General features: G+C 36.8%; 3 protein-coding genes across 6 annotated transcripts; 1 reads left to right on the top strand and 2 right to left on the bottom strand.

The window, feature by feature from the left end:
* Positions 1-53: 53 nt before the first annotated feature.
* Positions 54-4,688, bottom strand: LOC141598558 (uncharacterized). Of its 4 annotated transcripts, none has more exons than XM_074418234.1 (10): positions 4,457-4,688; positions 4,056-4,132; positions 3,159-3,788; positions 2,179-2,909; positions 1,843-2,092; positions 1,527-1,742; positions 1,236-1,409; positions 925-1,089; positions 723-836; positions 54-590 (listed from the first exon to the last, which is right to left on the bottom strand). In XM_074418234.1, the coding sequence occupies exons 3-10, from the start codon at positions 3,777-3,779 to the stop codon at positions 258-260; spliced, it is 2,604 nt and encodes an 867-aa protein (XP_074274335.1). In that variant the 5' UTR covers positions 3,780-3,788; positions 4,056-4,132; positions 4,457-4,688; the 3' UTR covers positions 54-257. The 4 variants fall into 4 exon arrangements, with proteins under 4 accessions (XP_074274335.1, XP_074274333.1, XP_074274336.1 ...); XM_074418232.1 differs by having other exon boundaries at positions 4,056-4,214; positions 4,457-4,597; XM_074418235.1 differs by lacking the exon at positions 4,056-4,132.
* A 2,064-nt stretch (positions 4,689-6,752) lies between these two features.
* On the bottom strand, positions 6,753-12,274 carry LOC141598565 (NADH dehydrogenase [ubiquinone] flavoprotein 1, mitochondrial). Its single transcript, XM_074418245.1, has 3 exons — positions 12,005-12,274; positions 7,902-9,400; positions 6,753-7,175 (listed from the first exon to the last, which is right to left on the bottom strand). The coding sequence occupies exons 1-2, from the start codon at positions 12,005-12,007 to the stop codon at positions 7,916-7,918; spliced, it is 1,488 nt and encodes a 495-aa protein (XP_074274346.1). The 5' UTR covers positions 12,008-12,274; the 3' UTR covers positions 6,753-7,175; positions 7,902-7,915.
* Positions 12,275-18,713: 6,439 nt separating this feature from the next.
* LOC141598557 (N-terminal acetyltransferase A complex catalytic subunit NAA10-like) lies at positions 18,714-24,228 on the top strand. Its single transcript, XM_074418231.1, has 2 exons — positions 18,714-19,117; positions 23,697-24,228. Exons 1-2 carry the CDS (start codon positions 18,818-18,820, stop codon positions 23,946-23,948), a joined length of 552 nt encoding a protein of 183 aa, XP_074274332.1. The 5' UTR covers positions 18,714-18,817; the 3' UTR covers positions 23,949-24,228.
* The last annotated feature ends 1,565 nt before the right edge of the window (positions 24,229-25,793 follow it).

Genomic DNA, 25,793 nt, shown 5'->3' with positions numbered 1-25,793 from the left:
CGTAATTTGAGTAAATGTATGGAAATGACTTGAATGGTGACCTTTGGTTGTAATTGTAACCTTGAATTGCAACAACAACAAAAAAACGTCTGGACGATTGAGAAAATTACACGCAAGGGATTGTCGCGCCCCTTTGGGAGCATCAACCTCCTTGTAATTAGTCTATAATTACACATTAAACCAACAATTACATGATTTAGTTGATCAGTGACGGAACCTGGTGAAAATTCCGATGCAATGCCTTCTGGTCGCAGAAATCAGGTTCCGTTTGCCCATGCTTCCTGCAAAAGTTGATACCTCATGACATCTCTACCTCCCTTTCCCTTAGGCATCCAGTTTGGTTTCGACGAGGAAGGCGAAATACGGAGTTTCTTAACATTGATTGTAGCTAGAGGAACACTCAGCTTATCTAGCTCATCATCACTGTTGTGTGATTTTCTTAGCAACGATGATCCGTTTTTCTTATTCGCTTTATTACTTACGTCTCCTAACAAACTTGCGAATAATGTCGTTGGGAGAGGTGAGTATACTACAGGCCTTGCGACACACGGGAATCCTACTATGCAATCGTTTGTGTCCTTGAGACCGTCCTGAGAATGAAATCAAAAATGACAGGAAATTTTCAGTTTCGGCCATCTGTCGAAAAACTGACCTGACCCGAAATGTGAAAATACCATATTAACCCGTTTGTCGAGACAGTGTTCGAGTATACAAGGACTAACCTCAGAATCCAAAGCATCTAGGACTTGCTGTGAAATGGGATTTGGAGAGAAATCATCTGGTACAAAGTTTATGAAAACCCTTTTGACAAGAGGTCCTCCAAGTATAGGGCATACCTTCAAAATTAGCAATTCAGTATATCAACATAATGTTTTTCGGATAAAAAAAGCATTTCGGGTTGTAAAATGTAAGGGACTTTGTTACCTCTTTTCTTGTGGTTGCATCTAAGAGCATTCCAAGAGGAAGCATCATGAGATTTCCCAATGCACTAAGGAGATGGAAAGCCTTGAAGGTTGATTCATCATTTGATTCATCGTGATCGTCATCGGCTCCAAAGAAATCTCCAAGCCATTTAGACCAACTTCCAACCTGGTTATAGTAACCAAGATGTTCAGCATTGAAGTCAGTTAGCGTAGCTGATAAAGTCGTGAACAGAAAACATCAAAATTATTGTATGGCCCGCTTTACCCGGAAATACTCGTATAGAGGCAAGGCAAGGCACAATAAATACTTACAGCATTCTTTAACTGAGCACCAGAGCCGAAACTTGATTTCCCAGCCGGAATTGGAAGGACTTTAAGTTCGGTAATGGGGTCAGACATTGGGTCTGTCGGCATTCCTTCATCTAAATCCCGAAGAATTGCATTGAACATCGCGACATCTAGTCTGTCTGCCAATTGCTCCATCACCTAGAGAACATGACAGCACACATCAGAATGTCGAATCTTCCTGTAACCTTGTGGTCTTACCCAACTCGAATCAGGACTAAACTAGACGATGAAAATAAAGAAAAGGTAGAAATATACCATTCTAGATAACATTGGCAAGCAACCACAGTCATGACCACCAGCACGAATCGGACATAGCTTTTCACAGGCATCTTGAAATGCTTTTTTCCAAAGCTCTATGGAGAAATTCCCTTGCTCTTGATCGCCTAAACCGAATCTCCATGTCTGAGTTTTTTTTGTCGTTAGTCTCTTCCCTTTTTTCTTCTTTGTAGCTTGCATATGAGGAATAAAACTCTGCGGAAACAGACGGTATCAAAAATGCCAGTCTAAATTACGACAGAAGACGTAACTGATAGGGAAAAAAAAAACAGCATTCAGGAAGAATTATCAGAACCTGCCACCATAATCCCTCGACAATGCGGAAAAAGATCCAAGCTTCAACCTTTTCTAATGCCATGATGAATGTTTGAGGATCTTCCCAATCACCTAAAATATCTATGTCATTAATCGGAGATTTTTTCTCCGATTTCTTTCTTCCAGCTTTAGTCTCTGATCTTATCAGTTCAGCTGATCCTGGAATTTCTTCTATTATTTGCTTAACCATTGCTCTCAGAATAATCGAATTTGATAGCCAGAACGTCAACCTGTCCATCAAAACAACCGGAAAAAATTTGCTGTATTCCATCATATAATAGAGAAAATGTCAGTGATTTGATAAAGCCGATCATACCTCGGAACATCATTCCCACAGGCCTTGGAAACCAAAACCAGTCCTGAAATTATACTGGTAGCACAACTACCCCTCTTAGACTGTGATCCAGTCTTACAAACATGACGATAAAATCGAGAAAGACGTCTAGCAGAAGCATGAACCTTCCTTTTCGAGTTCAGATGTTCAGCAGATACTGAATACAGTCCAATCTCAAGTGCAGCAGCTTCTCTCAATTCTTCTTCAAGCATCTCAATTCTCGACTCAAGTTCACCTGTACTACTATTATTTGCATTACTGTCAGGTTTACCGACATTTTTCTTTTCTTTTTTCTCTGGTTTTTCCTGACTTTTAACATCAACTAAAACTTCTTTGATAGCGGTTTCTTCTCTTGACCTGTCAGATAACTGCATAGCAGTCAAAGGAGCGGATATAACAAGAGTATCCGAACAAGTATGCCTGGCTGATTTCATATGCTTTAATTTATCACCAAGTCCTTGTAAATCAAGCCCTTTTTTTCCGAATATCAGGTTACTTGTACTTCTAATTGTTTGTTTTCTTGTCGTTGCGACTTCTGAAAATTTGCTGAATACATTCTCTCTTTCCGAGCTTTTCCTCCCTGAGCTCCATTCATCCACTCCTATTTCTGCCTGATCTTTCTTTTCTTTTTTCCTGATTTCTGACGATTTTCTGTCGTGTATTACATTTTCTTGCGCCTCTGATGAGCCGACTATATCCAAGTTCATACCCGCCTAAAAATCATACAAGTTTTACGTCTTTTAGACCCCATACTAAAAAGAAATACAGTAATTACACTATAACTAATTGCACATTTTAAACTACAAGTAATGTTGCAGATGTCAACTAGCTTAGTTCGTAAAGTTATGAGAGGTGGCGCTCATGACCAGGGTTCAAATCCCGTCAACATCAAAATCGGCCTAGAAGGATAATGAGGAAAACCAAAATAAACTAAAAGTTGCAGACTTGCAGAGCATGCTTACATTGACAAAGCTGAGCATTTCATCCATCTTAAAAGTGGAATTCCCGGCTGCAAAACCAGTCGGAGTCCTCGACTCATCATCATCAGTAATAGAAGCGATCTCATCATCGTCACAATGCTCACTCATCATTCTCAGAACAGACTCAATACCATCATTATCAAAAGGCTGTATCTGTACATACAGAACAGGATAAGCATCTTTCGATACTTTCTTAATTGTAATCGGAGCAGTAATCGTCTGCGCATCCTTAATAATCCCGAATTCTGCAAGATTTATACTTGCAGTACCTAGCAGTTGACCCTTTATCGCCTTATCTTTCTTCGGCTCATACAGGTTGAAATCCAAGTTATTCTTCTGAAAACCCTGAGTATTTTTTCCATGTAAGGTGACAGGAAGCTTAAAAAACTCATTGAACTCGATTTTTCCATCGTCGAAGCCATTAAGGGAAGGGACACCAGGAGGTAAGAATCCTGAACTATGCTCTCCATTTTCCCATTGGATTAATACAGTCTGAACTGAACATAATGCAACGGAAGGCGGCCACGGTTTGATCTCTAGTACACTCACAATGTAGTCTACTTGTAATGTCATCCCCTTTTTCTTCTTCTTTCCTAACACCATTTTGATTTCCTGACACAACAGAAAATAACTCGGGTTACAAAAACTCGAGAAAAAGGATTATGCATCTGAGATTCTGAGGTAGTACCTCAAACCTTGTAGTTTTTGAGCATATACACATTTTTTCTTAGCATATTACCATTTATAAATATAGTTTTTGTGCAATATTATATTTTTTTTAGTGTAATGTTTTAGTAATTGTGCTCAAAAACTTTATACTAAAGCAGAACTCAAAAACTTTAAAATAAAACTCAGAAAATAAACAATAAGAGGTACTACCTCAGATATATAGTCTATAAACTGCAAAAACTCGGATATGGGTATGAAGCCGGGCTATAGTAGGTATGATCGCCCTGCTGAACAATGAAAATTTTGAAAGTTTCAATTGAAATTTTCGATACTGGAGTTTCTCGCCCCTTCTAACGTCAAATCCTGGCTCTGCCACAGAACACGACTTCATTTTACACCAAAAACATGAAAATTGTCGTGTTTGACTAACATAGGTTTAAAAAATGAAAAGGGTGCAATGAGAGGCTAATCTAACTTCATGCAAGCATGAAAATAGCCGAGTCGAGTCAGACACCTGGACACATACCTGCACCGGATACCTATAACTGAGTTTGAAGTATTTGAATTAAACAGATTATTTAAGAAATATATAGAATCAAAGACAAATTTACCTTTAGATTTCCTGTTTGTGGAACTAAAATATAATGCTGCAAAAACAGAAGTCAAAAAGCAATATGAATGATGAAAAGTTTAAACTTTTTTTTCAAAAAAATGTAAACTAGTTTTATAAACTATATTATTATATATATTTGACTTAAGAATGCCGTTATTTACGCAAAAAAGTATGGTTACCCACTTAAGTATATACTTTGTTGGTATGTCATGCAAGACTACATGACATTACTTACTTCATAGCACGACCATCAACTGAAAATATATGTAGGCCGTCCATTCTCACAAATATTATCCTACAACCAGTTGTATGGTAGCATTGTACAACCGCCTCAAAGTTGTTGAGCACATACACAAAGTTGTTGAGCTATCGTACAAGTTATTGAGCTATTTTATGAAGTTATTGAGCTTAATAATGATTCTGTTAAGCTCAATAACTTTGTATCATAACTCGATAATCTTGTTAGTAGAGCTCGATAACTTTATAACAAAACTCAACTAAATTAAATAAGTTGTATATATAACCAGTTGTATAATACATTAACTGGTTCATTCTAAGGACAAACTTTATATTATACAATGTCCGATATTTATTGTATAAGACGGTTTTTTTATTGGTTAAATATGCATCTATTATTGTCAGTAAATAGTACCGAGTATTTATTTTTTATATGTAAAAAGATCGTTAACTCTAGGACGATTTAACACGATAGTTTTTTTTTTTTTTTTTTTTTAAAGGGAGTTACAAGACGGGATTTGAACCCAGGTTATAAACACCATCTGCTTTACAAATATTGTACAATGTCAGAAGTCAGGTAGCATTATTAATGGAATTTAAAAGGTCTGTCTTTCATTTCAGTTGATTGCCACGATAGATATGATTGTGTCCTTCATGTTTTGTTTGGCAATCAATGCTGTTCATACTTCGTAGGACAATAATTTCTTCAATAGGTCTTGTGGTATAGACGAGTGGGGCGAACAGACGGATAAAGACCTCTAATAAAATGGGTAGGGGGGACAAGGTTGGGCACCCCATGTGCTTCCCACTTTATGGCAAATGAGTATTTTGTGAAGGAAAATGGTATCCGTTTATCGAATAGACGGATAGTGTCCGTCTATAATGAGAATTTGTGTAATTTCTTATCGCATCTTTTCACCTTACGCAATAAGGCTCACGTAAAACGGTCTTATTGTAAAACCGGTTTGATTTCTCTATTACATACAATCTAGTAAGTAGGTTAAAAAAAAGTTTCTTGAAAGTTTTGGTTTAACCCAGTCTCTTTTAACATGAAGCATTCACGTTCAAATGATTATTTCTATTACATTTTTACTGCTTTACTGAGAAATGCACAAATTAAATGGCAACATTGTTACAGCTACATTTGCTGTTACCATTTCAAGCAGTCATGCAGAGATCAGTAAATGCATCCTTTCAATTATTACAAGACGTGAGTAAATGTATCACCTGTTTTCTGCAAGTTGAAGGAAGGATACAGTAGAGGCTCATTTCCCCAAAAAATCCATCAGCAAATCTAAATCTCCCTTGAGACGGTCTCAAACTTTCAAACAGGTATATGTGACCCTTATACAGCCAAATGTGACCACGTTTTGATAAAAAAAAAGTAAGGAAAAGATTAGCTAAAACATTTTATCGTTATATGGTCACATTTACCACAAAAATGATCACATATGCCGGTCTGAAATGAGAATCGGCGAAAATGAGACGGTCTTATATGAGACCAGACACATTAACCATATAATCGAAAAGGGAAGGAGCCTGTAAATGTATTGGTCTCACACTCTCACCTGTTTTCTGCAGTTCAGATACAATACACTCGTATCCCCAAAAAAACCATCTTGCGGATACCCTCCACACGCAAAAGGAAAAGAAACTCGTAAAAACATATATGAGACGGTTTTATACGAGACCAGAGTCCTAGACACATTAACCGCATAATCAAAAAAGAAATGAGCCCGTATGTGTGTATCGGTCTCACCTATTTTCTGCAGGCTGGATACAGTAGATGTCCGTATCCCCAAAAAACCATCTAGCCGATACCCTACAAACACGCAGGGAAAAGACCACGCAAATAAGACGGTCTTATATGAGTCGAGACACATTAACCTATAATCAAATAAGAAATGATCCAGTATATGTATTGGTCTCATGTGAGATTTAAGATCGTCTCATACAAGACAATGGCGGTACAATAGCGGCCCCACACCTGTTACAAATCTCCTCCTTTTACGGCATTGAGGTGGGACAGTAGTGAACACAGGCAGTACAAAAACAAATCACCAAACTTTCAAGTTCCATATGATTTCTAAGTCTAAATTCATAAGTTTACATATTGGAAAGTAAGTGTGCCGACTAAAATCCTTTCTCTTCTTATTTCAGTCCCATTGAGAAAATAATAATTAAGACGAATAGCGACACAGCTTTCCTTGTCGAAGTCTATCCAATGGTAGGTTGGCATTGCCTTACAAATTACAATGAGAAAATAACATGAAAACATGATAATAACTGTGTCTATCCAGACACGTCTTCAAAATGGTAACAAAGTTAATGAAGTAGATAAATACAGCAAAGTAGCTGCTGCATTTTGTAAACAGAACAAATTGCCGAGACATTCATGTGCTTGAACTTCAGACGTAAACTACAATGGGTTCATCACTACAGTTTCTCTTATTACACAACTCTCCGACAATTGAAGACCTCTGCAAAGGAAAACACATCAGAACGGTCATCGAGCTACAAATGCAACTTCTCAAAGATCCTAGAAGTTTATCTACCAGTTTCATGTTTGCAAGTCTATTTATAGACCATCGTGAAACTAGTTAAAATGTGGTAGTCGCGAAAATGTCGGTTTCAGATGCCATGGATGTCACATAATATGTAGCAGCCGATGCGACTGCAATTTCACAAAGTTTATCAAACACATTAAATCGTCACTTCTGCTAAAGATTTGAAATTTCAACTTGATTTTCCATGTTTACAACTTATCTTGTCTCTCTTGCCTTTTTTTTCAGAAATACATGCAACATTTGAAATTATATATGTTTCCCTGTATTTTTTTACTCAAGACAATGGTTAGTGTTGCTTATCTTAAAAAGACTGGTTGATACGGCCAAAATATCAACGGCAAATTATATAACAGAAAATAACGTAACAGCGACTGTAATTCCACTAGGAATGGGTGTTACATACCCTAGCCGTCATAGCAGGGGAATTTTCATCCCATGCGGCTTAGTCGCTAGGTCATGACAGAATTTTGCATTAACGTTAGACTAGCCTTAAGCAACATACTCCCTCCGATTATTAGGAATTGCCCCATTTGATTAAAATAATCCTCACAAATCTTAAAAAGTGGGGGATTTCAAAAGAATCGGAGGGAGTAATAGATTAAACACAATAAAGCTGTAAAGAAAAGGCCAATCAATAACCTGCAGGGTAGGATCTAAGCAGTAGCCTCAAGGAGACCTCTTTTTTCAGCCTCGATCAGCTCCTTGGCTGCATGTTCATTTATTCTTCTCTCAAGCTCAGGCCTGAAATGTCTGATAAGACCCTGAACTGGCCAAGCAGCAGCATCTCCCAAAGCACAAATGGTATGTCCCTCGATTTGCTTTGTTATCTCTTGAAGCATGTCAATTTCCTCCAGCTTAGCATTCCCAACTTTCATCCTCTCCATAATCATCCATAGCCAGCCCGTTCCCTCCCTACATGGAGTACATTGTCCACAACTCTCATGCTTGTAGAAATACGACAACCTTGCTATTGCATCAACGACATCAGTCGATTTATCCATCACAATCACAGCAGCAGTTCCCAAACCTGATTGGACGGCCTTAAGTGCATCGAAATCCATCAACACGTCATCGCACAAGTGTTTTGGAAGTAATGGGACAGACGATCCTCCGGGTATAATTGCAAGCAAGTTGTCCCATCCACCTCTTACCCCACCACAATGCCTTTCAATCAGTTCCTTCAATGGAATACTCATTTCCTCCTCAACAGTGCAAGGCTTGTTGACATGACCTGAAATGCAGAACAGCTTTGTCCCTGCATTGTTCTTTCTTCCAAAACTAGCAAACCACTCAGGCCCTCGCCTTAAAATGGTAGGCGATACAGCCACGGTTTCCACATTTGTGACCGTAGTAGGACATCCATACAAGCCAGCGTTGGCCGGAAATGGAGGCTTCAATCTTGGTTTGCCTTGCTTTCCCTCGAGACTCTCCAAAAGAGCCGTCTCTTCACCACAAATATAGGCACCAGCACCATAGTGGATATGAACATCAAAATCATAACCGGACCCACATGCATTTTTGCCCAGGTATCCAGCATCATAAGCTTCCTGCCTGGCCTTTAGAAGGTTCAAGCGCTCATTCACATATTCACCTCTTATATAGATGTAAGCCGCACTAGCCCGCATTCCGACTCCCGCAATAAGGCATCCCTCTAAAAGTTTGTGGGGATCATGCCTCATTATTTCTCTATCCTTGCATGTTCCAGGTTCACTTTCATCGGCATTGACAACAAGGTAAGAAGGACGCCCGTCCGACACTTTTGGCATGAAAGACCACTTGAGACCTGACGGGAAACCAGCACCACCACGTCCACGAAGGCCAGACTTCTTCATTTCACCTACTATCCAGTCAGTACCCTTCAAAACCAAATCCTTGGTTCTATACCAGTCACCACGTTTCATGGCACCTTTGAGAAAAGGGTCATGAATCCCATACAAGTTTGTGAAAATGCGATCCTCATCTTTCAAGCCACCAAAGTGAGTTTTCTCTGGAGGAGGAGGAGGGGGAGTTGGCTGAGGAGAGTTTGACGTGGAGGCCGCCTGGGTGTTGAACAATCTGCTGTAGCCTGCGCCCCACTTGTCAGAGTGACGTTGCAGTAGTGTTGCTCTTTGAAAATTAAGAATGCCCCTCAGGGGTGCCTGTAAATGAAAGTGTCAAAGAAATATCACTTAGAAGAAAGGGTGTCTAACTTCCTTAAGTATAACATCGCTAAAAGTCTCGCAACATATAATAGTTCCCCATGTGATAAGTAATTACCGTGATTGGTGCATGAAGAACTCATGTGCTAAACTAAGCAAGTAGGCAATACTAACCCAGTGAACAAGTAGGTGGGACAAAACACATATAAAGAGGCGAATTGCATAAGGATTACAAGCTACTGAACAACGGCTGTTTGTTGAATGTTGACAGCCCTTTGTCAGAAAATAATTCAAGAATTTACTACCACAAGGCACGACAAAAGGCAACAGATTGTCTACTCTCACGTGTACCGAAAGAAAATGGTGACAGTCACTTTCCCTAACACTTCGTACAATAAAAAGAAGGAACAAAGACAGAAAAAAGAAGAACAGCAAAATCACGGTACACGACATAAAAGAGAAACTGGAAGTCCACTAAAATTCTAGAGAAAATTCACAAGGAACGAATGGATTGTTACTCAGAAAGAGTAAATACAGTGAGCATGAGAGTAAACATCCTAACAAAAATAAAAGTTACTTGAATATATTTAAAAGAAAGAAAAAAGTAATGTCTCTAGCCCCTCACAGGTATAAGCCCCTACAACTCGGCCAGTCGACCTAGATCCCCAAAAATGGTCAATAGGATATGATGTTCCCTAGACCCCAACTGTTGAAACCGACTATAAGAATAGAAGCATACATCAACAAGGAACCTCATCCTCTTACTCTGGTCACTGTAACATACCCTTTGTCCATGAACCAAGAACCATGAAACCTCAGTCTCAAAATGATCTTAAATCATTTCGGCCAGGCAAACATCAACCTTCCTCAGCTTCTTTTTCCTCGTTTTTCATCTCTTAAGAGGTCTAAGAACCCTCCTACAACTTCTCCCTTCTGCATCTTCTAGTCATTGATATTCTAAACAGAAAATTTGAGCACAGTTCCAAAGGGTGGTAAGTGCTAACACCGTTTTATCAAATAAGTGACAGACTTTTCTTAACTTCCCATTTTAATGGAATAAAAATAGAATCCCCACAATTGAACAAACTGTCAAGCCAATCTACATGAAGGCCTAGTTGGAACAAAGGCAGGACTGTGGGAACTTCTCTACGATCGATAAACCGAAAAATAAGTCACAGGCACATCGGAAAATAATCAACACTACAGTGTCAATTGTCAAATGGAATATCATGGATTCCGCCTGTGTTGCTCTTTACATACAACACATTCCATGTATCAGGGATGCAATAAGCATTTAAATGGAACATAAACTCTAAAAGGCAAAGTGATCTACTACTTTTTCTGTGAATGAAAAAGCGCCCGGGTTCAAAAAAGGATTCAGTCAAGTGTCAGCAATGCTCATTGACATTTCCTAAGCCAAATGTTTATAGTTGGTTCTGAATTCTGACCTTACATTGCCAAATGAAAAGGTGTATTTTCGTAAGATATTGTGCTGTTGAATAAAAATCATACTGTATATGTTTATACAAACAATTAACAAATACTCCAAATTTTAGAAGCTAACATGGAATGTCGTGAAGAAAAAGTACACTCTAAAGAGGAAGCTCCTCCTAACATCATCGAAGCATGAAGAACATAGCTTTATATTAAATAAGAACAATCATACAGCACAAAAGTCGGTCCTGAGTCTAAAATCTAAATTGCCATATGAAGATGTAAAACCTTGTTAAATCGGAATCAAAGCGGTTGGCAACTTAACACTAGTACATAGTTAAAATGAATAAGGCAGGAAGATATCAATGATAGGCATCCTAAGAGGCTGCCATTTTACAGCTACAAGCAGCAAAACATCTCTGCATTTATGCAATAACACCACTCCGCACGTCATCACACTCCTAAATAATACCCAACCATTAACAATCACACTTTGCCTTATTCAATACTCATTCTTTCACAGTAATCAAAGTAACTTCAACTTCTAAAATCTTGCTACCTAATCTAACCATCAAATCCCAGTTAAAGGGAGGTGTGACAAATGATTACGATGTAGAGTGTCTGCAACAATGTATCAGAGGCATTGAGAGCACCTGAAATCATCTTCAGGCTTCAAAAACCATAGTTTCACATCACATTTGTAATTTCCGAAGTCGTCATACATCGAAGATCAAAACTTTATAGAGAACACAGATGCACAACCACACCAACAACAAGAACATTACGCCAGTGCCTCAATGGCTCCCACAAATTGCGAGGTAAAATGTCTTGATCATAACAACAAGCTAACACTTAGGTTACCCCTTCATTCAACCAATCTCCAATACATATAAGAATGGTAATGAACCCATCATTTTCAAACCCTAGAAACCTAAAAACAAACACAATCTCTACACAAACAAGCAAAAACGATGCGTTTAGAACAAATTAACAACAACCCACATCAAAAATTCTCATAATTAGATCTAATTGCAAGAAAAACAAATTTAAAACAGCTCAAATCACACACCCATCAATTAATATCTTAAAAGAGATCAAACAATTAAAAAAAAAACCCAGAAACAATCAAAAGTTGCAAACTTTATAAGATTAATTGAAAATTTAACATACCATTGTGTGAATCAAGATTAAAGAAATTGGCGATTCAGGAGATTTGGGTGTGAAATTTTGGAGAGTTATAATTATTAATTAAGAGAGGAGAAAAAGAATAAAAAGTGAGGAAATAAATTGATCAGGTGTGTGAGCTACGGACGGTTGAGATTAGTCTCTCTAGTGACTAGTACTCGCAAACCCGACCGCTAAAACCGTTTTATTAGACTGTTTGTAGTAGAATATGAAAATTACCCTAAAATTTTGAAGAGACGGTTTCGTGACCCTTTTCTTGTTGGTTGTGACATAATAATTTCGTAGCTATTTATATAATAACTAATATAGATCTCGTGCGAATGCACGGTTTTTTAGATAGGAATATTAAAGAAAATACGAAGTTTGCGACATAATTGTATTAATCGGTAGAAAATGAAAAGTTCAGTATAATCTAGTTGTAGATATAATATAAAGAAAGGTCAATTACAGATATGATATAATTAAAGCCCAATTACAGATATGATATAAAGAAAGCTCAATTATAGCTAAATTCATTTAGGCGGGAAAATGTGGAGATTTCTTATTCTTTTAGTATAAGGGGGATTGTAGTTGTTTTATCTTTAATCGTGATTTGTAACTATTTTATTAGCTTCTAATACTAGTCATTTTTTCTTAAAATTGTAAAAGAGTCTCTCGATACACTTATTAAGAGACCGTCTTTTAGAAAACCTACTCTGAAAATTAAGAGTATGGTCGCGGTTTAGTTAGATTCATTTCACAAAATTTTGGATGAGATCGTATTTCGTTAGGTTACCAAGAGACCGTTCTTTTGTAGCCTTTTGTATGTTTTTCGTGATCCATTTATTGTTTTTTTTTATAAGGTGAGAAAATTAGGTTGATCCTCTAAGGTAGACCAACATATCTCATCTTTTCGAATGAGCGAGGTAAGTTGAAATCACCGGCTTTCAAACCACCTCGAAAGAGACATGAATGTCCAATAGAAGTCATGAAGTCAACAACCTTGTTGGTTTCAATAAAGCAATGTTTAATTATCATTTCAACGAATAAATAAAGGTCTAATTTCACATCCTTAATAATATTAGAGATTTCCCAAACAATTTGTCAAGTACTACGAAGTGAGTTAATAAAACATAAATTATCACCCTCCACAATTAACTTTGAGATTCATAAGTGTTTAGCGGCTAAAATACCTTCTTTTAAAGCGAAAGCTTTCGTAACAAGAATAATATTAGATCCGCACTTTTTCGCTTCTAACCAAACGACTTTACCATTATGACCTCTTATACAATATCCTAAAGCAGCTTTATTGCCTTCTATTCTCGAACCGTCAAAATTTAGCTTTAAGAAACTGTTTATAGGTTTCTCCCACCATATTTCTTCCTTACTAGAATTGATTCTACTGACTTGTCTTTTTCGGGATTGTTCAGATCCTTATGTCTAGTCTCATTCCAGACCTTAATGTTATTATTACATAAAATAATAATTTTGCTGTTATTGATATGAACATTGTTAAAGATAATGTCGTTTTTATAGAACCATGCATTCCACCAAATAAAAATAATTTTAATTAAATCATCTTTTGGAATTAAGTCTTTGAGATAATTGAGTTTCATAAGAAAGCTTTGACTTGTAATATTACCATAATTTGACAAAAAATTGTTAAAACTAATAATATGCATGTCTTGGATAACCGAACCAATCAAAATTACTAAAGATCGTTTTATGATTAGTCTCTCTAGTGACTAGTACTCGCAAACCCGACTGCTAAAACCGTTTTATGAGACGGTTTGTAGTAGAATATGAAAACAAAATTACTAAAGATCGTCCCTATATTACTCATCTCGCCCCTAATGTTCATTTTACTTTCCAACTTTGCCCTTTATTTTAAAACATTCTCAAAACTAATTTTTATAGGTAATTCAAAATAAGAGTGACGGTGACCCATTTTACGATAATTAATAATCAAGCACGATTAAATTCGAAACAAAATTGACGATTAAAAACGTAAAAACTTCAAACGATCATAACTTTGTGCTCGGGTGTCCGATTTTGATGAATTTTTTTTTTTCAAATCACACGAATGGGCCTAGGCCAGTTCATGTGGATTACACGAACTGGCCCAGGCAGGTTCATGTAAATCACATGAATCGGCCTAGGCCAATTCGTGTTTTTTACACGAATGGGTCATTTTTCAATTATTTTTTTTTTACCATTGTGTTCGTCTCGTCGAGTTAAGTGATAGAAAAATAGGAAGAAAAAGAAATGTGACCAGGTACAACGCCCCGAACGGCTCAAATTGAAGTGTATAATACACGATTTTCGAAGATTCTAGGGTCCCATAACTAAAATGTTTGGAAATCGAACTGAGTGTTCTTCGTGTTAGATAAAGCGGACATACAACTTCTGAGGAGCAACGATGATTATTTGAGGGTGCCGCTATGCGTTAAACTAACTTTGGTCAAAAACCGGATAATCTTGTAAAAGCGATGTGTAGTTATTTTTTGGGCATGAAATCGGATCAGTTACCTCTTGAATCAACCCTGGACACGTGGTATAAAATAAGGGGAAAAAAAAAACGGCGCCCGATACAACCTCTCGAACGGCTCAATTTGAAGCGAATACACGATTTTCCGGATTACGAGCTCTAGAGCAAAAATGTTGAGAAATTTTGCGGAGGATTCCTCGGATCAGATAAAGCGGCCGCATAAATTATAAGGAGAAAATGAGGAAGATTTAAGGGTGCATGTATGCGATAAACCAGCCTCACCCGAAATTGGATAATCGTGAAAAAGGAATGTATACTTGTTATATGAGGTTGAAATCGAAGAAGTTACCTCCTAAAGCGACCCCATACATACATGTGGTCTAAAAACCGGGAGAAAAAGTAATGTGACCTGATACGACTTCTCGAATGACTCAAATTGAAGTGTAATACACTATTTTTGGGGTTCCGAGGTCTCAAAACAAAAATGTATGGAAATTGCACAAATGGTTTCTCGAGTCAAATAAAGCGGGCACATAAATTTCGAGGAGAAAGGGAAAACATTTCAGGGCGCGATAGGCAATAAACCAGACTGAGTGCTTGACCAAAAATGGGATAACCGTGCAAATCGATGTATATTTGTTGTTTGAGCATGAAATTGGATAGGGTACATCGTAAGCGAACCCAGACTCATGGTGGAAAAACTAGGAGATAAAGAAACATCAAAAAATGGGTTATTCGGATAATATTATGTTTATTTATTTTTTGATAAAGTGGTTACATAATAAGTAGTGATTATTAGGTAATGTTCAAGTAAATTATGGTTCAAAATAATCAATTTACTTTATAATTTGTTTGGGTTATTTCATTCATGTTTTGTTGAAAAATCCAATAAAATTAGTAGGGTGGACATGTTCAGTAGGAGGATTATACATCTGATGTATTACCTTCAATTCTATAGTTTTTGAGTATTCTAATCAAGTTTTTGAGTTTTATTTTAAAGTTTTTGAGTTTTACTATAAAGTTTCTGAGTTTATTCACTTAAAAATTAAGCTTTAAAAAATTACAATAAAACTCAAAAATATTACATATTAGTTTAGTTAAATTTGAGTTTTGACGGAAAAAATATTAAAATCTAACTTATAAACTTTAATATGCTCAAAAATAAATAAAGTTTGAAGCAATAAGCTCAAAAAAAATATATATATGCTCAAAACATAAAAAAGTTGGATGTAGTACATCCGATGTATGTTCCTTTTTCTCCATGTTACGTGTTCACTTTTGGTTTGGAGTAGTTATAAATCGTATAATGCATAGATTGATAATGATATGCAAAATATAAGATTGTCTCGTGATAAGATCAACCTAACTTTTCAAACTTTGTTAGTGGAGAATTCTAAACACACGATTTTAACATGAAACCACATCCCTACACATTCCTATAATTATTGAGAACCGTCATTTCTTTTTGTGTTATGGTTTAACGGCTTAATAGATTCTATTTTAGCATATATTTATCTTAAAAATAGATATTATAAAGGCAATATCTATTTTAGCATATATTTATCTTAAAAATAGATATTGCCTTTATAATAACAAAGTTAATGCACCCCAAAATAAAACAAAGTAAAAAAACAAAGATAAACCTTAATAAAAAGAAACACCAAGTATATCCGGATTATGTGAAAATGAATAAATTCTACATGAAAACCCCAATTATTTTCCTAATATTCATGTTGCTAACAATGATTAGCGAAGCATCCTTTGGACTTGGAACAATCCAAATTTCGGCGTTAAACAAGTTAAGTAACAAAAAACATCTACAAATTCATTGCAAATCTAAGGAAGATGATCTTGGGGTACATGTACTTAAATCAAATCAAAAGTACGAATTTAAACCGGAACTTAGCATTTGGGGAACCACTGATTTCTTTTGTGGTTTTGTATTTGATGAACAATTGCATTGGTTTGATTTATTTGTGCAAGAAAGGGATAGAGGTTGGTGTGCATATGATCAAGATAGGTGTCGATGGCATGTACATGATAATGGTCCATGCATGTTTGATTATAGTACACAAAAGTTCTCATATTGTTATCCTTGGAATAAAAGTTGATGTAATCATGTATTGGTTAAATTTCTTTTGTGAGTATTTTAATTTTGTTAGTATGAAGTTTTGGGAATTGGATTATTAATTGTTGTAATACCTCTGTATGTGATATATACGAATAAAAAAAAATACAAATAAAAAAGGGATATTCTCTCGAGTACCTTTGAACTTTTTCGTTTTTTATGGTGTACTACTCGTTTTTTACAAAAAAACTTTGACTGACAATAATTCTCTGTTACGAGTTCAGAAAACGATAATTTTTTTTTCAAACCAATTATCTCGTTAAGACCTTGAATTTGAAAAAAAAAATCAACGCTTTTTAAACTCGTAGCCGGTAGTTATGATTGGTCAAAGATTTTTAATTGAATAAACTTTGACCGACCATAATTCCCGACTACGAGTTGAGACGTCGGTGAATTCTTTTTCAAACTGAAGACCACTTAAAGACGATCAATTTGAAAAAAAAAAGTTTATCGTATTCTGAACTTGTAGCCAAGGGTTATTGACAGTCAAAGTTTTTTTTGCAGAAAAGAGGGGTACATCTTATAAAAACAAAAATATTCAGGGATACACGAGAGAATATCCCAATAAAAAAAATTGTTGAACTCTTTAGTCTTTGTTATCATTTTGATATGAAACCTTGTCGAGCAGTTGTAAAATCGCATCATGACAGCCTCTTAAAAGTTTTCGTTACAACAATTCAATGTTTTAGGCCATTTCAAACAATTTAAGGCATATCATCATGCAATCAATCAAGCTACATGGTTCAAATCTGTGGTAAGGATTTAAACTGAAACATCAAGTCATATGTGTCGATTTCATACATGATGGCCATGTAACAGGTAACTATATTTCCTAACTATGTTGCCACCCGTTCATGTGTTTAATTAATAAATGCTCTATATCATAAGCCTACTTTAGCCTAATACAAAACTTTTTGCATTTAAAATAATGTTCGTTGAAGTGAAAGTGGGCAAGAGCGTCGGGACTTGGGACGCGCGAGGGTAAGTATGGTTGATACAGGCTCATGGGCTCATGGCTAGCTTAGAAATTCTCCACGACAGTGATTACGGATTACTCATGTCTGTCAACCATTTGTTCACTTTTATATTGCTGACTTAGAAAAATGGATTATATATAAGAATGAGTTAAATTGATAAATATACAAAAGTGGTGTTTAGAATCATTATCTTAGTTAAACAATAAAGCTACACAAATACAACATCCACATCCAAGGCTCTAAGACACAAATCAATTAGGTACAAGTTTTTTTTTGCGATTACCCTCTCATTTTTTCCACATAATTTTTATAAACTCTAAAGCCCTATTTTTTTTTGACTTAAAGTCACTTAATTTAATTTCATTTCAGATCCTATAAGTTCAATTCAGTTCAGATCCTATAAGTTAAGTTAAGTTCAGTTTAGTTCAGATCCTATAAGTTCATTTTAGTTTAGTTCAGATCCTATATGTCACTTAATTTAAGTTATGTTCAGATCCTATAAGTTCAATTCAGTTCAGATCCGATAAGTTCAGTTCAGATTCTATAAGTTCAATTCAGATCCTATAAGTTCAGTTCAGTTAAGATCTTATAAGTTAAGTTAAGATCAGATCAGTTTCAATCCAAAAGAATAGGGCCTTAACTCTCTTGTTTCACTTAAAAAAGCACTTGCCACCATCTGTACCACCGCCACCTCACCGAACTCACAATCCCCTTTTTTCGACCCACCACTCGCAGATAAACCCACAATGCCCTTGCCACAATCCACTACGCACCACACCTACATCACCACCGACTGCCCTTCCTTTCGTGGCCTTATCCACATCATGGTTGTTATCTGCGCCCACGACCAGTGTACCACCACCCTTTCCTCTAATTGAATAAAAATTAAATCAATCTAAGCTAATTAACAATTAACGAAGTTTATTAATAAAGCGAATTATTTGTTCGGTATGATTTACGAGTTTCATAGTGAAGATTTGTAACGGAATCTAATTAATTTTCTTAAAAAAATAATATGGAGAATTTCGATCTATTTGTAGTAAAATAAAACTATGGAAAGATCAAGGAAAAAAAGAGTCTAAAAACAATAAAAAAATTAACCAAATCTTCCCCAATTTAAAACCCTAACCCAACCCTCTCACTCTTCTACCACCAACCAAAAAAAAATCCCCAAATCAATTAAATCAAAACCAAACCCTAACCGTAACACACCTCGAATTCCAACAATGGTGTGCATAAGAAAAGCAACAGCAGACGATCTTCTCCAGATGCAAGCATGCAATCTTTTATGTCTTCCAGAAAACTACCAGATGAAATACTACCTCTATCATGTCCTTTCATGGCCGCAATTGCTCTACGTTGCGGAAGATTACAACGGTAAAATAGTCGGTTACGTGTTAGCGAAGATGGATGAAGAAAGCTCCGAGTGCCATGGACATATTACTTCTCTTGCTGTTCTTCGTACTCATAGGAAATTAGGGTTAGCTACTAAGCTTATGTCCGCTGCTCAATCTGCTATGGATCAGGTTAATTATTCGCTTCATCACTATGAAAATTTTGAAGTTTTTAGTTTTTAGTTATTTGTTATATGTACTTCCTCCGTCTTAATCATTTGTTTACCTTTGATTAAAATACCGTCACAAAGAATAATGAAGGTAAGCAAATCAATGAGACGGAGGGAGTATATTTGATTGTATTTTAACTTTTTAGTTACTCGATTGCATTGCTAGTTCGACGTCCCTGAAATTTGATCGTTCTCCCTCCGTCCCATTCATTTGTTTTCCTTTTTAATTCTTTGTGACTTGTGAGCGGTTTACTGATCAAAGATATCAAATGATTGAGACGGATGGAGTAGTTAAGCCACTCAATTGCATTACTAATTTGACATCCCTAGTTGTCTAGATTAGGAAGAATGTTGAAGCACCCAATCTAACACAGAGGAGACAGTCCTCACACAGCATTTTTTGTGAGGCCGTCTCCTCATAGGAGACCAATGCTCGAATTCTATAGCTAAGCAAGAACGCTTGGAGGCGACTCTAGCACCTTATGAGACAACGCAGTTCAAGGAGGCGGATGTTGGACAGAATTCGACCGCCTTACCTAAGAATTCATCTCGAACACAAATCGACCTTTCCAACCAATTACAGCTGCCCTCATCAACCAAGATATCTCCTTTATCATCATTTTCAATTTCCAATCACTTCCGAAAACCCAATAAAGTATGATTAAAGTCACAGGCTGCTCCCCCCCAAGAGTGACATTACGATCGAAATGACTCGGTCACTAGAAACCCAAGTAAAAAAAAGAAGGTAAAAATCACTGTTGAACATAACTTAATTACACTAGACGATGATTAAACAATTGTGAATGGAATTACACTTAAAAAGTTACCGACAAGAATTAGAACATCTTAAAAGTTTTTTCGACATAAAAAATAAACCCGGAATTAGTCTGCAACAACACACCATTACCATTTCCGTTTCCATTTCCATTTCCATTCATCATCAACTTTGGCTCCTTTGGTAGTCCCACTAGCCATCTTGTTTCCATTGTTGAATTTTCTACCTTTCTTTCCCTTCCTTTTAAACCATTTCCCTTTAGTTGCAAGAGCTTGCTTGCTAGGACTCCCACTAGTTTCGGCATCTCTTTCTTCCAAAGACAAGGATCCCATAGATTTAGTGACATGGTCTTCCCGAGCCACATTCACAAAAGTTCCAAATTCATATTAGATCTAGCTTGCTTGCTAGGACTCCCACTAGTTAATATGAATTTGGAACTTTTGTGAATGTGGCTCGGGAAGACCATGTCACTAAATCTATGGGATCCTTGTCTTTGGAAGAAAGGGATGCCGAAACTAGTGGGAGTCCTAGCAAGCAAGCTCTTGCAACTAAAAGAAAATGGTTCAAAAGGAAGGGAAAGAAAGGTAGAAAATTTAACAATGGAAACAAGATGGCTAGTGAGACTACCAAAGGAGCCAAAGTTGATGATGAATGCCATTATTGTCATGGCATGGGACATTGGATGAGGAATTGCCCCATATATCTGGGAAATATTAGGGATGGACTTGCTATTACACTCGGTAAAATTTCTTCTGAAATTTATGTTATTGATGTAAATTTCACTTCCACACCACAACATGAAGTAGAAAACCAATTGAACAAAAAGATAAAAGCACTACGATCCGATCGTGGTGGAGAGTATCTTAGTAATGAATTTGATTCACACTTAAAGATTGTGGCATTGTGTCACAACTCACCCCACCCGGTACACCACAACTAAATGGTGTTGCCGAGAGGAGAAATCGAACCCTACTAGATATGGTTCGATCTATGATGAGTCAAACCGAGTTACCCGACTCGTTTTGGGGATTTGCAATCCAAACCGCAATCAAATCATTGAACAATAGTCCAACAAAAGCAACCGAAAAGACTCCATATGAGATGTGGAAAGGAAGGGTTCCTAATATATCCTATATGAAGATTTGGGGATGTGATGCTTACGTCAGGGTAAAGACTGACAACAAGCTAGCCCCACGATCAGAAAAATGCATCTTTATAGGTTACCCTAATACCTCCCGAGGCTATTACTTCTACAAACCTCATGAAAACAAAGTGTTTGTGTCTAGTGAGGCTGTCTTCTTAGAAAGTGAGCTTACTTAAGCAATCCTAGAATGATTCTGAGCAAGCATCAAAGGATTATACTTTTCGTTCATGTGATAATTGAGAATGGTTTCATTCACATGATTGAAGAATCATGATTATACATGAAGTTGAGTGGGAGCAAGAATTATTTTCCATTTCCGTTACTGTTTGGGCCTGCTTTGTCAAAAACAGATTACTAGTATCAAATTGAGGTGCCGGTCCCCCAAAGTGTCCCCTCCCCCATCTGCCTTTGCTGCTGCTGATGATGATTATAATGTCCGACTGCCACCGCCGCTGCCATCTGCTGGTGGTGCAACGCCGCCACCGGCACATACGCAGCCGCCGAACCCGGCTGGTGCATAAAATGAGCTGGAATGGGGAGCTCGCAAACAACTGGTCCGTGGCGTAGTCCTCGCACCCACCTGCCGAATTTCCACCACCGTGACCACCACTGCTCTGCAATCGGGTCGCTTAAACTACTTGATTGCATTATTATTATTATTAATATCAATAAACCGATTCTGAGACTGCCAGTCTTCCACTAGACCAGGTTAATGGCCCTAAGCGATGAAAAGATTGAAACTTGTAATTATTTATTATATATTTGATTGTATTTTAAGCTCCTCGATTGCATTACTAATTTGACGTCCCTTGAATTTCAATCTGTTATTTAATCGCCTGACTTTGGATCCTAACACCGCCACTAGACCAAGTTAATGGCCCTACAAGTAATGAAAAGTTTGAAACTTTAGTTGTTTTTTTACATTTCATTTAGTCTTAAGTTACTCAGATTGCATTATTAATTCTACGCTCGATTGCTTCACTAATACGATGTTCCCAACATTTAGTTTATCACACTTGATTGCAATAATAACTCAACATTTTTTTGAATGAGAGAAACAACCATTTGCACATTCAACCTAGGTGAAGTTGTGAACCTGTCGGTTATTTTTGTCACATGTGAATAACATGTAATGCTCCTTGACAATTTGCTCTGCATGTATGATTACACACGAACATACTACATAGCGCAAACATTTACCTGGTAATGAAAGCGTAAATTTTCCCGAATAACTCGTTATTAGCATAAAAATTCAGCATGACCATTATCATTCAGTTGCCTCAAAGAGACTTCTGTCTATATACTTTAAAGTACGAGTCATATCAGCACCCAAGAAACGCAACAATTTGCTAAAGGCATAGTAGCTTTTAGCTTGCTGAATTGCTGTGTTTCGTGTCGTTTGATATGACTTGTGCTTGTTTGATATGACTTGTACTTTTAAAGTATATGGATAATTTCTCTTTGAGGCAACCAGAACGATAATGTTATTGCTGCATTTTTTATGCTAATTAGTTATTGGCTAAAATTTACACTTTGATTACCGTGTCAAATTTACACTTTGACACGCGACACGGCAGTTAAGTGAAGTTTCGGAGTAACACCTACTTTAAGGTTTTATTCTCTAGCTCAATATTTTTCTATTATGGTTAAAATTTGATACTTTAGAACTCACATGTGACAAAGATTACCGAATTGTTCACAATTATAGATAGGTTGCATGTGCAAATGGTTGTTTCTCTCATTCTAAAAATGAGACTATCTATTGAAAAGTCTAGTTAGTATTGCAATCAAGTATGATAAACTAAATGCTGGGAACATCTTTTTTAGATCCCTAATTAGATCCCTAACTTTGAATCCTGTCTCCGCCACTTAACCATGTTAATGGTCTCTAATCTATCAAAATTCTAGCTGTTTGTTATATTTGATTGTAGTCTAAGTTACTCGATTGCATTACTAATTCGATGTTCCCAGCATTTCAATTTTATTCACACTTCCTTGCATTACTAAGTTGATGGTCAGCATATTGTTTAGCCGTGAAAAATCTGGAACTTGTAGGTATTTGTTACTCCCTCTACTCAAGTCAGTTCCATTTGTCACTAGAATTTGATTGTGTTTTAAGTTACTGTTTTGCATTACTAGTTCAACGTCCCTGCAATTTCAATCATTTACCCCATTGGCCCTGAAATTTTGGAACTTTTAGATAGTATTTTTTTGTTAATATTTGAGTTTATCGGAAGTTACTCGATTGCATTACTAATTCGACTTTTCTAAATAAAGTCAACATATCGTTTAGTTCCCTAACTTTGAATCGTGACACAGCCACTGGACTAGCTTAATGGCAGCTAGTCAATAAGAAATCTGAATTTTTAGTTTTTTTGATTTTACTCATTGCATTACTGTTTTGTCTTTTCTAAAGAAAGTCAGCAAATTGTTTAGCTCCTTAACCTTAAATCCAGTCTCCGCTTTGTATTAATGGTCCATAATCAATCAAAAAATTGAAATAATCATTTTTTAATATTTTGTTTCTAGTTACTCGATTGCATTAATAGTTTGATGTGCATTAAGATTTCAACTTATTGTTTAGGCCCCTAACTTTGAGTACTGATTACGCCATTGGACCAGGTGTATGGAGCGGAATATGTGTCGCTTCATGTGAGGAAGAGTAATAGAGCTGCATTCAAGCTGTATACTGAAACTTTGCATTATAAGATTCATGATATTGAGGCTAAGTACTATGCGGATGGAGAAGATGCTTATGATATGAGGAAGACATTTAAGCCTAAAGCTGTACAAGGGCATGGACATGGACACGGACACCATCATCATCATGGCGGGGGGTGTTGCTCTTCTTCTCATGCTTCTGGTGGTGCGTAGGGTTGAGGTCTTAGAGGTAAAAGTCCAGTTCTTGTTACCGTATTTCGGAGTTGTCACGATGAATTTATGATAATATTGCCATAATGTGGAATTCTGGATGCAAGATGGTGTTTTTCGTTGCAAGTATTTAAATTAAGTATGAATTTGTTTTGTGTTCTCCATATTTATAATGGAGAATCTGGATTCGAAAAAGTATCTTGTGAAAGTATGAATGTTGGTTCACTTTTGATGATATGAATTATGATTGATGAATGTTAAGTGGTTGCAAGTGAATATCAAACGAGAAGTGTTGTTATTTTAGGTATTAGATTAACATGAAAGTGAATGGAAGATTTTGATGCGAGGCTATGCTGTTTTGTGCTACTATTCAATAGTTCACAAATCGCAATGTGTGCTATAAGTAAAAGCTGAGGACCTATGCTCTCTGAAAGCCAGAAACCGTGAATTGGGACTGTAGTTGTTTATAAGGAGTATCTTTGGATTGTGGTTGAACATCTTGATTACATAACCTTTTACTTGAGAGATACGTCTCGCCGGAGTTGGCCATTTCAACCCTCTTTCATAGTCATTGAACATCTTGTGAACCATGAGTTGAAAAGTAGTGATAGATAGACTCATCTTCTTTGGTGTTTGAAACTGTCCAGTTTTAACTCAAATCTTAATCTTTTTAAGTTCGTCTTTTCAAGGACTTTGGATCACGGTGTGTCTGTAATGTGTGGAGTGCGATACCAAAATTTTATACCCAGACTTCGGATTGCTAGTTATCCCTCCAGTTACTTGGATTAGCTTCATTTCGTATGGCACATATTTAAAGAAAAAGGCAAGTGACTCGCGATAAGGTATAATATGTCATGTCGTGTATATGTCATATTTGTTGGACAGTCGAAATTTACCCAAAAATGATGATAAAAGAATTGGTTTAGTTAATACTAAACGAAAATAGTGAATCGGTTTAGCAAAAATGGAAAATGGGTAATTGTGACTCACTGCTTTGTGAGAGTTGATACGTGAAGAGCTACAATAACTTTCGACGATTTGCGTCCTGTAAACGCATTTTGCAAAATTCTGATGCGACGATTGCCTTGTCCGAGTCCTCCGATAGATGAATTGCTCAAGTCTTGCGACAAATGCGGCCAATAATGAATTTACAACTGACTTTCTCCCCAACATTCCGTTGCAGATGAACTGTTGTTTATAATGATTCCGAGTTTGATAGATTAATTGCTCAGGTCTTACTTCAATTTGAGCCTTACTTCAATTTGAGCCGTTCGGGAGGTCGTACCGTACCCAGTTTCATTTTCTCTCTGTTTTTCAATCACGCGTCCGAGATCATTTCAGGAGCTAGCCTATTCGATTCAACCTCAAATAACGAGCATTAAACTAGCATTAATACATTTTTAACGATTATCCGGGTTCGACGAATGCTGGTTAATGGCATACCAGCACCCCCAAATGTCTTCCGTTGCTACTCAAATTTTGCGTGGCCGCTTTATCTGACCCGAGGAACTTTCTATGTGATTTCCGGAGAATTTTGTTCCGGGACCCTGGAATCCCGAAAAACCGTGTATTTATACACTTCAATTTGAGCCGTTCGGGAGGTCGTACCGGACCCAGTTTATTTTTCTCCCTGTTTTTCAATCACGCGTCCGAGGTCATTCAGGAGCTAGCCTATTCGATTTCAGCCTCAAATAACGAGCTTTAACACATTTTTCACGATAATCCGAGCTTCGGCGAATGCTGGTTTGTGGCACACCGGCACCCCCAAATGTCTTCCGTTGGTGCTCAAATTTTGCGTGGCCGCTTTATCTGACCCGAGGAACTTTCTACGTGATTTCCGAAGAATTT

The sequence above is a fragment of the Silene latifolia genome, chromosome 9 (assembly GCF_048544455.1).
Source record: "Silene latifolia isolate original U9 population chromosome 9, ASM4854445v1, whole genome shotgun sequence".
In the NCBI taxonomy this organism is placed as follows: domain Eukaryota; kingdom Viridiplantae; phylum Streptophyta; class Magnoliopsida; order Caryophyllales; family Caryophyllaceae; genus Silene; species Silene latifolia.
The sequence above is the reverse complement of the archived record's forward strand: the minus strand, read 5'-3'. Positions and strand labels throughout refer to the sequence as shown.